General features: G+C 41.6%; 1 protein-coding gene across 1 annotated transcript; it reads right to left on the bottom strand.

Annotated features, from left to right (window-relative positions):
- Positions 1–780: 780 nt before the first annotated feature.
- On the bottom strand, positions 781–1257 carry LOC145979675 (protein GVQW3-like). The gene has a single exon (XM_083112640.1). The coding sequence runs from the start codon at positions 1255–1257 to the stop codon at positions 781–783; it is 477 nt and encodes a 158-aa protein (XP_082968766.1).
- Positions 1258–12950: the final 11693 nt, after the last annotated feature.

The following is a 12950-nucleotide window of genomic DNA, read 5'->3' as shown; positions in this document are numbered from 1 at the left end:
TGTGACACTGAAGCGGATTTCCGAACTTTGAATAGACGCTAACAAGATACCGGAGAATGTACATGATCTTTAATAGGCAACACTGTAAACAGTCACAAACAACAGCTAAGCCCATCAAATCTAGTTGATCCGTGTTCAGTTCATACGAGGGAGAATCAAATGAAAACCGCAATTAATTTTTTCCCACTATTTTAATGCAGGGATTATGTTTAGTTGTACATTATTTTTATATATAGTCCCCTCCCAGTTCAATGCAATTACGCCATCGGATAGGTAGTGCTTCGATACCGTGTGAGAAAAAATTATTTCGGTCGACTGTGTAGCCGCTCGTGCAATGCCGATTGGATGTCTTCATCAGACTTGAAACTCTGCCCTCTTTTAATGGACCAAAGATGTGGAAATCAGATGGTGCCAAATCTGGTGAGTATGGCGGATGTGGTAGTCACTTGAACCGTAGGTCATCTATGGTTTTCATGGTTGCACGAGCAGAATGAGGACGGGCGTTATCATGTTGAAGCAAAACACCTGCACTCAGCAATCCCTTCGCTTTGTGCTTATCGCTGGCCTCAAATTGTTCTTGAGAAGCTCAGTGTAGGTGGCACTAGTCACTGTCGTACGTGGGGGCATGTAGTGTTCCAGAATAGGACCTTTCTTATCCCAGAATAAAGTCAACATGACTTTCCCTGCAGAGGGCTGGCTGCGAAACTTCTTTGGTTTCGGCGAAAACAAATGTCGCCATTCTTTGCTTGCACGTTTCGTCTCCGGTTGAAAATGGTGCACTCAACTTTCATCCCCAGTGACAATGTGAGCTAGGAAATCCTCACCCTCCTCTTCATAACGCCTCAGCAGCTCTTGACAAGCATCAACCCGACGGACTTTCAGTTCCTGCGTCATCTGTAGAGGAACCCACCTGGCGGACACAATGTGTTGTACTGAACTGAAGCTCATATTCAGCAAGGAAGCCATTTCAGCCAGGGTGACACGCCGGTTTTCCTGAATAAGCCGATGTGCTGCGGCTATGGACTCCTCTGTCAGAACTCGTTGAGCCAGACCCGGACGGGGAGCATCAGTCAATAAAGTCGTACCTTCTGCGAATTTCTTACACCAATCGTAGACTTGCCGATGTGACAGATAGGCGTCCCCATACTTCGTCTGCATTCTCCGATGAATATCAACCGGTTCCACACCTTCACTCCATAAAAATCGAATAACTCCATGCTGTTCCTGCTTGGTGCAACTGCGTAGTGGTGCCGCCATCTTGAATCAGCTTTTACTAACATCCAACCCCACCTACCGGCACTGCTTCGTACTACCAGCTCGGAAAGACGTCAAGGACTGTGTCTGCAAATTTCCAAACGCCTAGAAAGATTTTTAATGGCACTTTTGCGGTTTTCATTTGATTCTCCCTCGTAAGTTGGGTAAAGCGTGTATTAAACTCGTCGCGACATTCAAGTTTATGCTTTCATGTATTTGTGGTGTTTTATGAAGGTAACTACAGTGTGAAGCAATTGACGAAAACGTGTGTGTGTGAGTGTGTGTATATTGTAGCGTGACGTCGGGTAAGGTACGGGATCGAGTCACGCCGGGACGTAGCTCAGATAAATACGATAGGTCTTAAGTTTGACTTGGCTAACCACCTCCACCCTTAAGGAAGCTGATGAAGGATTGTTGGGAGCCTGTGATGTTGAACGCTACTCACCCCTTGCTGTAGGTCTAGCCCTATGCTTCTGGCGTCGGCGACGGTGACAGGTGATAGGTGCCCGCTGGAGAGATCGAAGATGACGATAAGAGACGGCAGGCAATTCGGCGACTTGATTGTAAATGAACTGAAGATTCTTCGGCTGGCTTAATCCGGACTGCTTATGGACTTCTCGCTTGTTGCCGCCTCGTAACGTAGGGATCTCTCAGCAGGCCGTCGTCGTCTTCTCGTCGATCAGTTTGGTGGTGATATTGGAGCGAAGTGAGAGATCGATTTACTGACTCCAGGGGTTTTATACATTGGATTTGAGTCATAGGTTGGTGGACTTCGCACCTCCACTGTGTACCTGGGGTATCCCTGGATGCAGATGAAAATTTACAGTGGAGGTGCACTCACCGCTGGCGAGGGCCGTTGCCTTGCTGACTGTGCAGAGCCAAGTGGAAAGTTCTTGTTGCTCGGCTCTGCATCCGGTGGAATGTGGGGTGAATGAGCGTTCAACTTGCGAGCTTTAGAGCGATGTTTGAGGCAAATTAATGTTTATCCCTTTATGCTCCCAATTCCTTCATCAATATATATATATATATATATGACTCTTCTTCAAGGCATTTTAGAGTTTTTAATGCATGTACGATGCAGGACGATCATCTGCGTATAGAGAAGTGTCTTACGTATAGAAGGTCCTCCGGGACGGAGAGGTTACGACACCGCCCTAGGACGCCAGAGGTCCCGGGTTCGAATCCCTGCCTAGGCATGTTGTTCCTTGTGTGTATCTTCATCGATTTCATCTTGGCATCTTCACAATTATCGAAAAGTGACCAGATCTGCGAAGTAAAATAAACGAAATCAATCAATCAAGCAGCGTGGTGGGAAAGTTCTCTTCTTGTAATCAAGGGATCCCGATTTCCTTTCACGATGGGGGCACATTGTTATATTTTTCTTGTTATCTACCGTTGCTTTTCCGCCACTTTGGCTAATCGCGACGGTGAGGATGAATGATGATGAGATGAAATTGATCAAGAGACACTCACAAGTAACACATGAGGATCGACTTTCAGAAATTACCAAAATATACCCCCACTGAACTGCCCCAAGGAAAAATGAGTTCCAATTATCTCAAATAAACATTCAAAATATGGCCCATCAGTGTACAATAGTTGCAGTTAGGATTTGTAATCTTTTTCATAAATGCGAACTTTTCCTACGTTGATATATCTAAAAAATATTAAAACTTTGTAAGGATAAAAGGAGAAAAAACTAGATACAATAACTAATAACAAGATAAATAAGACTGTTTCGAAAGCCGAAGAACCTGGTAGAGAGAGAGAGAGACAGAGGGAGAACAAAAGAAAGGTAAGCCCGTAGACATCAAAGTAATACTCAGGCAACATTTGTTTACCTTATTCGCTAATCTTAAGATGTTTTTCTACGTTGCTAGGCAACGAATAAAGCATCGTTCGTTGACATTGGTCAACAGGATACTGAACGGAATTTAATATAAATCTGAGCTTATTTCTGAAAACGAAGTTACAAACTTCCAGCGTCCTCTTTTGTTCCCGAGAGGAAAGTCATTGTTCCTTTCAACATAGACATACTAAGAAACATTCACGTCGAGACTTTTGTAGCATACTAGCTGATTGCCCGGCGTTGCCATGGTAATTCTTTATTTATCCCAATCTTCTATTAAAGTTGTCCGTGGGAGAAACATGGCGATCTTAAATCCACTCCTCAGTACTTAATAGACTGCCCCTGTGACTTGTTGATCGAGAAAGCATGTCTCTCTCTCTCTCTCTCTCAAATGTCATCGTGTATGTCGCCAATTAGCTTAGCGATTCCGAAAACTATCGATTCGACAGTAATGTAAGTCATTTTTGACATTTTATTTTTCGCCCCCTCTCACCCCCATGCCGATAGGTGATGAACTTGGAGTTGAACGTCTTCGATTATTTTTACATTTCGCTCCTTCCCACCCCCCTAGGGGAGCCAGAGGTGTCTTACCCCCACAGTATTTCTTTCCAGATTGTAAGTCATACGTGTAACCAAGTTTGGTTGAAATTGCTCCAGGCGTTCAAGAGTTATGACGGAACAAACATAAATACAAATATACACACATACATCCATTTTGTTCAATAAAGATCGATCATAAATTTCTTATGCTCGTGATGTATACAAATTATAATTTTATGTTGCATTGTTAGCTTAATGTGTAATGAATATGTGGCAAGAGTTTCATTTATTTTTTGCCAGTAGTACGTCAGTGGTAGCCGTGCAAGTTCAACGGAAACGATGGAGGAGGCAACAACATGCGATGAACAATATGATGCGTTGAAATTTTGCTTTCGCCTGAATAAATCGTCAGCCGAAGACTATGAAATGCTACAGGCGGCTTATGGAGAGTCTGTTCTTCCCTACAGTACAGCAAGAACATGGTTTAGGATGTTTCAGGAAGGGAGACAATCAACGTCAAAGGAAGGAGCTCCAGTCAGCTTCAGTCACTGCGCTGACAGAAGTCAACATTTACACCGCCGCTGCTATTGTCAGAGATGATCGTCGAATAACAGTACGCGCACTATGACATATTTTAGATATCATTGGGTGTCACCCACACGTCAGTAAGGGAAAAACTGAACATGAGACGTGTTTGTGCGCGATGGGTTCCGCGGTGGATGCTGCACCATGATAATGCTCGCCAGCACATTGCGAAGGTTGTTACTGCATATCTCGCCACACAAATGTGACATGTGGTCCTCAACCCCTAAACAGCCCATATATAGCCCCTTGTGACCTCCTTTCATTCCCAAAGTGAAGAAACACCTTCGTGGAAAGCATTTTCCATCATTAGAAGTAGTGGTGAAGGCAGCGGAGGCGACTTTGAAGGACCTATCGAAACATGGCTTCCAGCATGTCTTTGAAGAATGAAAAAAAAAGGTGGGACAGGTGCAATGCATCGCATGGGGACTACTTTGAAAAGGACCATCAAAATTTGGAAAATAAGTGAGGGTATGTTGTTAAAAAAAGTAATAATTTATTGAACAGCCCTCGTAGATAAGATTGTAGAGTATTTCCGGATCCAATTTATGTACAGAACAGTATACCTGTAACAACATAAACGAAACTTAGCATACTTTACCATGTGCACTGTTAGAAATTACTGTAAAATTTACAATTTACTACCGTTAAAAAGTTAACAGCCAGCCAGTTAATTTATAAAAACGGAACATAACCGTTTTTTTATTTCAATTTGAATACTTTATCATGCATTAAAAAATAATGATTATAAACTAAACTTGCTTTCAAGAAACATACATTGTTTAATAGAGAATCATTCAAATTACCGTAGTTCTTGCAACTCTATTATGGCCGTTACTGCTTAAAAAACGGTCACGATAATTTTTTTATCGGTAGTTGGATGGCAACGAAAATTGACGGTCTTTGACCGTTATTGCTTCAGTCAACTTTCTATAGTGCAGTTTTATATAGTTCATACTGTTCTGTGGTTGTATTGGTATTTTTCATATTTAACTTTAAGTTTTTTAATAAGGATGAGCCGATATCGGAGCGGCAGAGTATTGGGATCGGAAAATATTGGTTATTTAATATTTACTGACACTTTCCCGGATTAATGTAAAATTATAAGTTTCCATTGATTTTATACCAATATTACGTGAAACAAACTGTATTTGCTGATTCCATAAATACAGAATGTCCCAAAATGATTACCCTGATTTCATAATGTTATTATTCTTTAGTGATTGTACCACTTGTACAAACGCCCTTGAGCAACCCCTGACTAAAATAGCGGGAAGCAGGCCTCCGCGGCGGAGTGGTTAGCGCAACGCTCTATGGCGCTAGAGTCCAGTTTGGGTCTGCGTGTTCTCTGTGATTGTTTTAATGGTAACGTGTTGTTGATTATATTCGGCGAGCGCCCTTGGCTACATCGAAAGTGTGCGAGTCTAGATTGTGTAATATAATCTAGGGGTTACTTTCTGGACACACTGTACAATAGAAAGAAAAACAAATGTAACAACATCAATAGTAATTCGATTTCAAGTTCATTTGGTGTTTCTTTCTTCATAAACACTTGATATCTGAAAGGAAGAACACGATAGCAAATTACCAGGAAGCTCTAAGCACTTTACCCACGCTGACAGGGCAAGGTTTCCAATAACAGATCATTATCACGTCTGCAAAAATAACCAGAGAGAAAATTCAGATCCAGTATCAATTTCCAAATCTGACCTTCTCGACATTCTGGTGGTCAGGGTCGCACCCTTTTAATAACATGTCTTGGGTTCGATTTCCGATGTGGACTTTTAACGAGTGGTTCGGATCCAATTTGACCTCTGTCCGTCAGGCGAATGGTTGCTGATTGAATGGTGGAGTTCCGAGGAGAAGGAAAGCTTTGTGGAACCGAGCTGGCCCGAAAAGAGTTACGTGAGTACATTACAGAAACTGCATATCAGCTGCTGTAAAAATGTTCGATATTTCTTTCCATGAGAACCGACGAATCCCAAACGCGATATATTTTTAAAAATATCCCGTCAGGAACTACGTTATGGTTCATCTACGTCAACGTTTCATGAATGTTGGTCAAACATAGTCATTCATATTTCTGAAATCATTACTCTTACACATTGCTTTATAATCCAAGGTTCCCTGATTCGAATCGCGGCCTGGGCTTGGATGGTGTTCATTGTGAGTGCTCCTTTATTAATTTCATCCTATCATCACTCATCCTCAACTTCGTGATTAGCCAAAGGAGGCAGAAAAGCGAATGGAAATAACGAAAATCAATCAATTACACAAGTGCTCCTTCTTTGCTGCCACAAAATACTGAAGCATTAACGAAATGCACATTTACATGACTATAATGATAAAATATATTGAGAATTCAATTTTCCTTATTGCAAAACAAGGAACGGAAATAGTTTCAAAAATAGACTATTAAAATTTTCATAATTTACGTCTCTTTTCTACTTATCGGGTCAATCGCGACGATGGGGATGATTGATGAACAGACGCAAACACAATGATATCTCTATCAAAGTTCCAATATACGACCCCTAGTGTCGAAACGCCTCACACTTACCACTCTGCCACAAAAGTCGGCCAGAGTGTATTTTTTTATAGTAATTTAACATGAAACCACCTTCAATAGTATTGGTCAGCTATGAGCTGTTGTAACAAATGTCCACATATCTGAACGTCACTAAATAGATAATAAATTAACAAAAAAGTTTGTACTAAACTAATAACTAACTAATAAATTCATTCTGGACTACGCTGTCAAATATACATCACGCGAATTTTACTAAAAAAGGGAAAGTGGTCCCCTGTGCTTAGCACCAAGACATGAAGTCGTATAGGGGGTGTGGGGGTAACGCCATACACTTTCTTGATCCATTCGTGAGTGGTGATGATGCATCACGCCCTGACCGTCTTTACCCCCCTCCCCCCCAGGGTTTCCCCCAGGTATCCATGTCATTCGACGCTGGGTGGGCGCCGGGGCCGCTTCCAACGTTAGAAAAATTCAAGGATTTGAACCGGCCGGGATCGAACCCGGAACTTTCACACTGCCGAAGGACACTAATAGATAATGAATTCACAAATATTAACATACGTATTACCGTTCCTAGTTACCGAATTTTACTTCTATAAGAATAACAATTTCTTTAATTTTTAATCGTTGAAATGGCTAAAAATGTGTCTTTTATATATTCTCTTGATTTAATCAGAGTTAAATCCACTCTCCTCTTTACAGATAAATAAAAAGTATATCACATGAAAGGAAAGCAGTACGTACAAATTGTGAGAATAAAGTAAGGAGATAGAGATTTTGTTGTCCACCCTGAAAGCGCCATCTATGATCTAAAGTATCGATAACGTAGTGTAATCCACAATTACAGCGCCTTGAATAACGTAGTGTGGAAAACTGATTCCCGAGACGGATGACAACATAGATGGCAGTGCGATCAGCACAGCTGATAATTTTCTTGTGAAAGTAATACTGCTTAGTTAGTTTTTGGAATATATTGTGTAGATTTGTTTCTCTAGAAAGGCGGTAAGTGAATTGATGGAAACAGTTATATTTGTGGAGTGATTTGCAGTCACGAAATGGCATTAATTTGGAAAGAAAAGTAAAATAAAATTAATAAATAAATAGCATGCGTAACACAAGAAGAAACATCGCAATGTGATTCCGGACGTTATGTGTTGGATTGTGTACTATAGTTTATTTTGCCTTGTTATTAGAATATAAATCGTATCCTGAGAGATATTTCATACCGAGCCGACAAACCACAAGTGTCGCTTGAAAGCGAGCAGTCGGTAATCAATGCAGCCTTTCGAACCGTAGGGACACAAGCTCTAACTTCACTGTTTTAGACAAAAGCGACAGGCGACAAACGATAGGGGAATTTCACACCAAAGCGACAAGGGTCCTTCGGTCCAAAGCAACTTTCAGACAGAAGCGACACCTGTCGCTTGGAAACGAGCCAATCAAAAGCAACATTTCACATCGTAGCGGCATGACGGGAACCATAGGCCAGCGTTCGGTTGGTGAAATCCTCAAGCGATAAGTGTCGCGTGCCGCTTGCAAGAAACATTGCATCGCGCATACGTAAACAACAAACCACGGCAACATGTTGCAAGTTATTGTAGAAATGACCCAGTTTGAGTAACACACAAGCGACAAAGCGACACGTGTGGCTCATCGCGTCGCCTAGATCTATTGTTGTAACGTGCTGTTTATCGTGTCGCCTAGATCTGTTGTTCGCACAATTAACAGCAAACCTTTGCTAATAGACTTGTCACTTATTTGGCAAGTACCCTTGTAGGGCGTCATCAGTATCATCATCGCCGCGATTAGTTTAAAGCGGAAGAAAATAGACAGCAAATATCAAAAATACAAATGCTTCAGTGTGTATATTTTTAAAAGAAATTATGATGATAGTAATATATACAGTGGTTGCGGTGGCTTAGTCGGTAACGCGTCTGACTACCATGCTAAAGGTCCCGGATTCGATCCCCAGCCTGTTCAAATCCGGGAACTTTTCTAATGTTGGAAGCGGCCCCGGCGAACACCCAGCGTCGAATAACATGAGGTACCTGGCGAAACCCCTGTGGGGTAAAGGCGGTCAGGGGCGTGCTGCTGATCACATCACCCCCACTCACGACGCGATCAAGAAAGTGTGGGGCATTACCCTCACATCCCCTATACGCCTTCATGGCGTGGTGCTAAGCACAGGGGAACACTTTAAATTTTTTTACATTTTATAATACATACACAAAAATTTAGTTACCAACAGCATTCCACGCGTATTTTTTCTGCCGTATTATTAATGAAAGTATAAAGATAACGGAACGTGATCGACTGTCTAGAATGTTTAATATCATCACCATCAATGTACCAAATATCATAGCAATTAACACATTCATAGAAATGCTTCATGTAAAAGAACCAGACGTTGCAGCGAAAACTCCATTTACTTCCATTATAGGCAGACGAATTCCATACAGCTGTACCGACACCAGCGCCTCTAGCGGTATCATATTCGAGTGAAACCAGCTAGAGATCCCAGAACAGTGCCGTTTTCCACACTACGTTATTCAAGGCGCTGTATCCACAACATATCATTTCGTAACTTGCGCGAGGGATGCTGGGAGATGTATGTCGTCATATAATCACTCTAGAGATGGGAGCGAACAAATATTTTCGCCAAGCACATCCTGAAAACTACTCGCAGTAATAAACAATTTCTGGAATTTGATTGGTGCGGAGAACGAGCAGTGATATTTTTGCTCCGACGCTGTTAAAAGAAATAACAGAATACCTAAAGGAAGTCTCAAATTCTCAAGGATCCAAGAAAATGTTGTTCTAAATGCTGAACAAATTAAGCAAGTGTGTAATCATGGCAACAAGAAATGTTGGTTTTGTACTGCATTGCTAAAGTTAAGATCGCAGGGGGTACTTTTATTCATCCCGATATTCTTTGTTCAACATTCAACTGCGAGGGACGGTTATCCTCTGAACTACCTTGGGGCCGCTCCCTCATTTGCTGGCCTAATTATCTTCCGCTATGAGAAAGTAGCCCAGTTTTCCATGCTTGGTATCCTACTTTGTATGGAACCCAAATAACAGTACTGATGTTAGGGTTGCATAAGGAATAGGATGAAGAAGACAACCTACATATCGCATTATTATTGGCCAGAAGGCTTATCTTGAGAGAATTCTTGCCACTGAATACTCCCGTTGTCCTACCGTTGTCTGACCAGAGGTGGACATTCTTGTTGGTGATATCCGAATACAGGGCGTCCCAATTCAGGAATTATGGCGAAAGTTCCCAATTCAGGAACCGATATTTCCACGTGGAATGTTACCGATTCAGAAACCGATATTTTTACGTGGAATGTTACCGATTCAGGAAACGATATTTTCACGTGGAATGTTACCGATTCAGGAACCGATATTTCCACGTGGAATGTTACCGATTCAGGAACCGATATTTCCACGTGGAATGTTACCGATTCAGGAATGTTACCGATTCAGGAACCGATATTTTCTCGTGGAATGTTCCCAAATCAGGAACCGATATTTCCACGTGGAATGTTACCGATTCAGGAACCGATATTTTTGACGTGGAATGTTACCGATTCAGGAACCGATATTTTCACGTCGAATGTTACCGATTCAGGAACCGATATTTTCTCGTGGAATGTTCCCAAATCAGGAACCGATATTTCCACGTGGAATGTTACCGATTCAGAAACCGATATTTTTACGTGGAATGTTACCGATTCAGGAACCGATATTTTCACGTGGAATGTTACCGATTCAGGAACTGATATTTTCACGTGGAATGTTGCCAAAATCAGGAACCGATATTTTCACGTGGAATGTTACCGATTCAGGAACCGATATTTCCACGTGGAATGTTACCGATTCAGGAACCGATATTTCCACGTGGAATGTTACCGATTCAGGAATGTTACCGATTCAGGAACCGATATTTTCTCGTGGAATGTTCCCAAATCAGGAACCGATATTTCCACGTGGAATGTTACCGATTCAGGAACCGATATTTTTGACGTGGAATGTTACCGATTCAGGAACCGATATTTTCACGTCGAATGTTACCGATTCAGGAACCGATATTTTCTCGTGGAATGTTCCCAAATCAGGAACCGATATTTCCACGTGGAATGTTACCGATTCAGGAACCGATATTTTTACGTGGAATGTTACCGATTCAGGAACCGATATTTTCACGTGGAATGTTACCGATTCAGGAACTGATATTTTCACGTCGAATGTTGCCAAAATCAGGAACCGATATTTTCACGTGGAATGTTACCGATTCAGGACCGATATTTCCACGTGGAATGTTACCTGTCGCTAGATGTCTGGGTATATTTAATAACATTCTTTATATTACTTTGTACCATCCTTTTTCTAGTGAGGGATGATTGGAATCTGGAATCTCTGTCCTCGTAAGTATTACGCTATTGACTCTGCAACAGAGGGTACTCTGCTCATCCTGTTCTATGGACAGATAAGGAGATAATAATAGCAATACCAACAACAACAGCCCATGATGCAACAGCATACTTATGGGAAGCCCGAGCCTACCTACCGACTTCCAGCCTCGCTCCCACCTGATCCTACTCACTCACTCACCCGAGTTGGGGAAGCATCCAACAAGTTACGGAGTGACGTGTGGTAAGCACGACGAACCTCAAGTTGTTGTTTTAGGTTTTCCGTGATCGGATTACACTCTTCATTTGTAGCTCCCAATTTTCTTCAACATGGTGCGTGTCCACCGGGCCCTGAACAGGCCGAAATCTCAGGTGAAAAGTTGTTACGCGTCCCCCAGAAGACTTGAACCTGCGCGCGTCACGTAGCCGGAGCCCAAAGCATGACGCCTAGCGCACGACCACGGTGCGGGACCTGATAAGGATATATGTGATTTTAGTTCAACAAATACGCCAACTAATGTATAAAAAGCATAGTGATGCGATAATTTGACCACACGTAAAAATCTTATGTTTAGATCATGGGCAAAATTTTGGGGTTTAATCTTAGGGGAACTGAATCGAACTTAGGGCTCAACTCTATTTTAGGGAGGAAATTGAAAAGTTGTAAATTACATAAAAATAGGGTCCAATGCTATTTTGTTAAACGGCTATTACATTTGAGATATCATAAAAATTGATGTTTATTTCTTTGCTCAAAAGTCGTAGGAAGTTAACAAAATTATCATTAACTTGTAAACTTTAATGTTGTTAATATTTCAATACTAATAATTAAAAGTTAAAATATACAAAACAGTAATTTTTGCCTGTAGTATTATATGGGTGTGAAAATTTGTCCTTTACATTATTAAAAAAAACATAAATTAAGAGCATTTTAAAATAAAATCCTTAGAGAAAATATTTGGACCTAAATTGGACGAGGAGACAGGTGAGTGAAGGTTGTATAATTTAGAACTGCATACATTTTATTCATGTCCAGATATTATTAGAATGACTAAATCAAGAAGACTTAGACCATGTGGCACGAATGGGACAGGATTCTTGTTGGGAAACCTGATGGTAAGAGAACTGTAGGAAGGCTAACACGAATATGGAAGGATAACGTTGAGATGGACCTAAAGGAAATCTGTAAGGATGGAAAAGATTGGATTGGATATGGACAAGGCTTGTGTTGATGCAGTCATAAAACCTTCGGGTTTAAGAAGGCTAGAGAGTTAGTTGTACATTTTAAGAAGCCTGGGAGTTTAGGGGAGGGGCCGCTAAGTTACACCTATGGTTATGATCATAATTGAATACGTTAACAATAAATAATATGTTAATAAAAGGATAGGTGAGTTGTCCTTGAAGCATCAAAAATAAGATTCGATAAACCTCGCTTCAGGTAAAACACTGGCTCTCAAAAGTCAAACACTGTGCCCGCCGCAACGTTACAAAACTTCGGCTTCAACCTAGGCAGAAACTAATTAACAAAAACACCTGTTTTGACGTCCCCGGCGCCATACATTTCGTTTGCTCGGCGATGCCGGAGGCGGGAGAGAGGGAAAGACTGCCACGGCGAGCAATTACGGAAGTAAACGAATCGTTTCGACGCTAAGAACAAGCTCGCTGAGTGGTTGACGATTGCCGACCGCGAGCAGTTATCAAACTGGGCCCTCAGGCATACAGTAAAAAGACTAATGTGCGGCAAGCGGCGTAACTCTGAACGGCGACCTAACTTCTGTGA

This window comes from Lepisma saccharinum, chromosome 26 (genome assembly GCF_977018435.1).
Source record: "Lepisma saccharinum chromosome 26, izLepSacc3.1, whole genome shotgun sequence".
Lineage (NCBI taxonomy): Eukaryota > Metazoa > Arthropoda > Insecta > Zygentoma > Lepismatidae > Lepisma > Lepisma saccharinum.
Note: the sequence above shows the minus strand (reverse complement) of the source record. Positions and strands in the feature narration are given on the sequence as shown.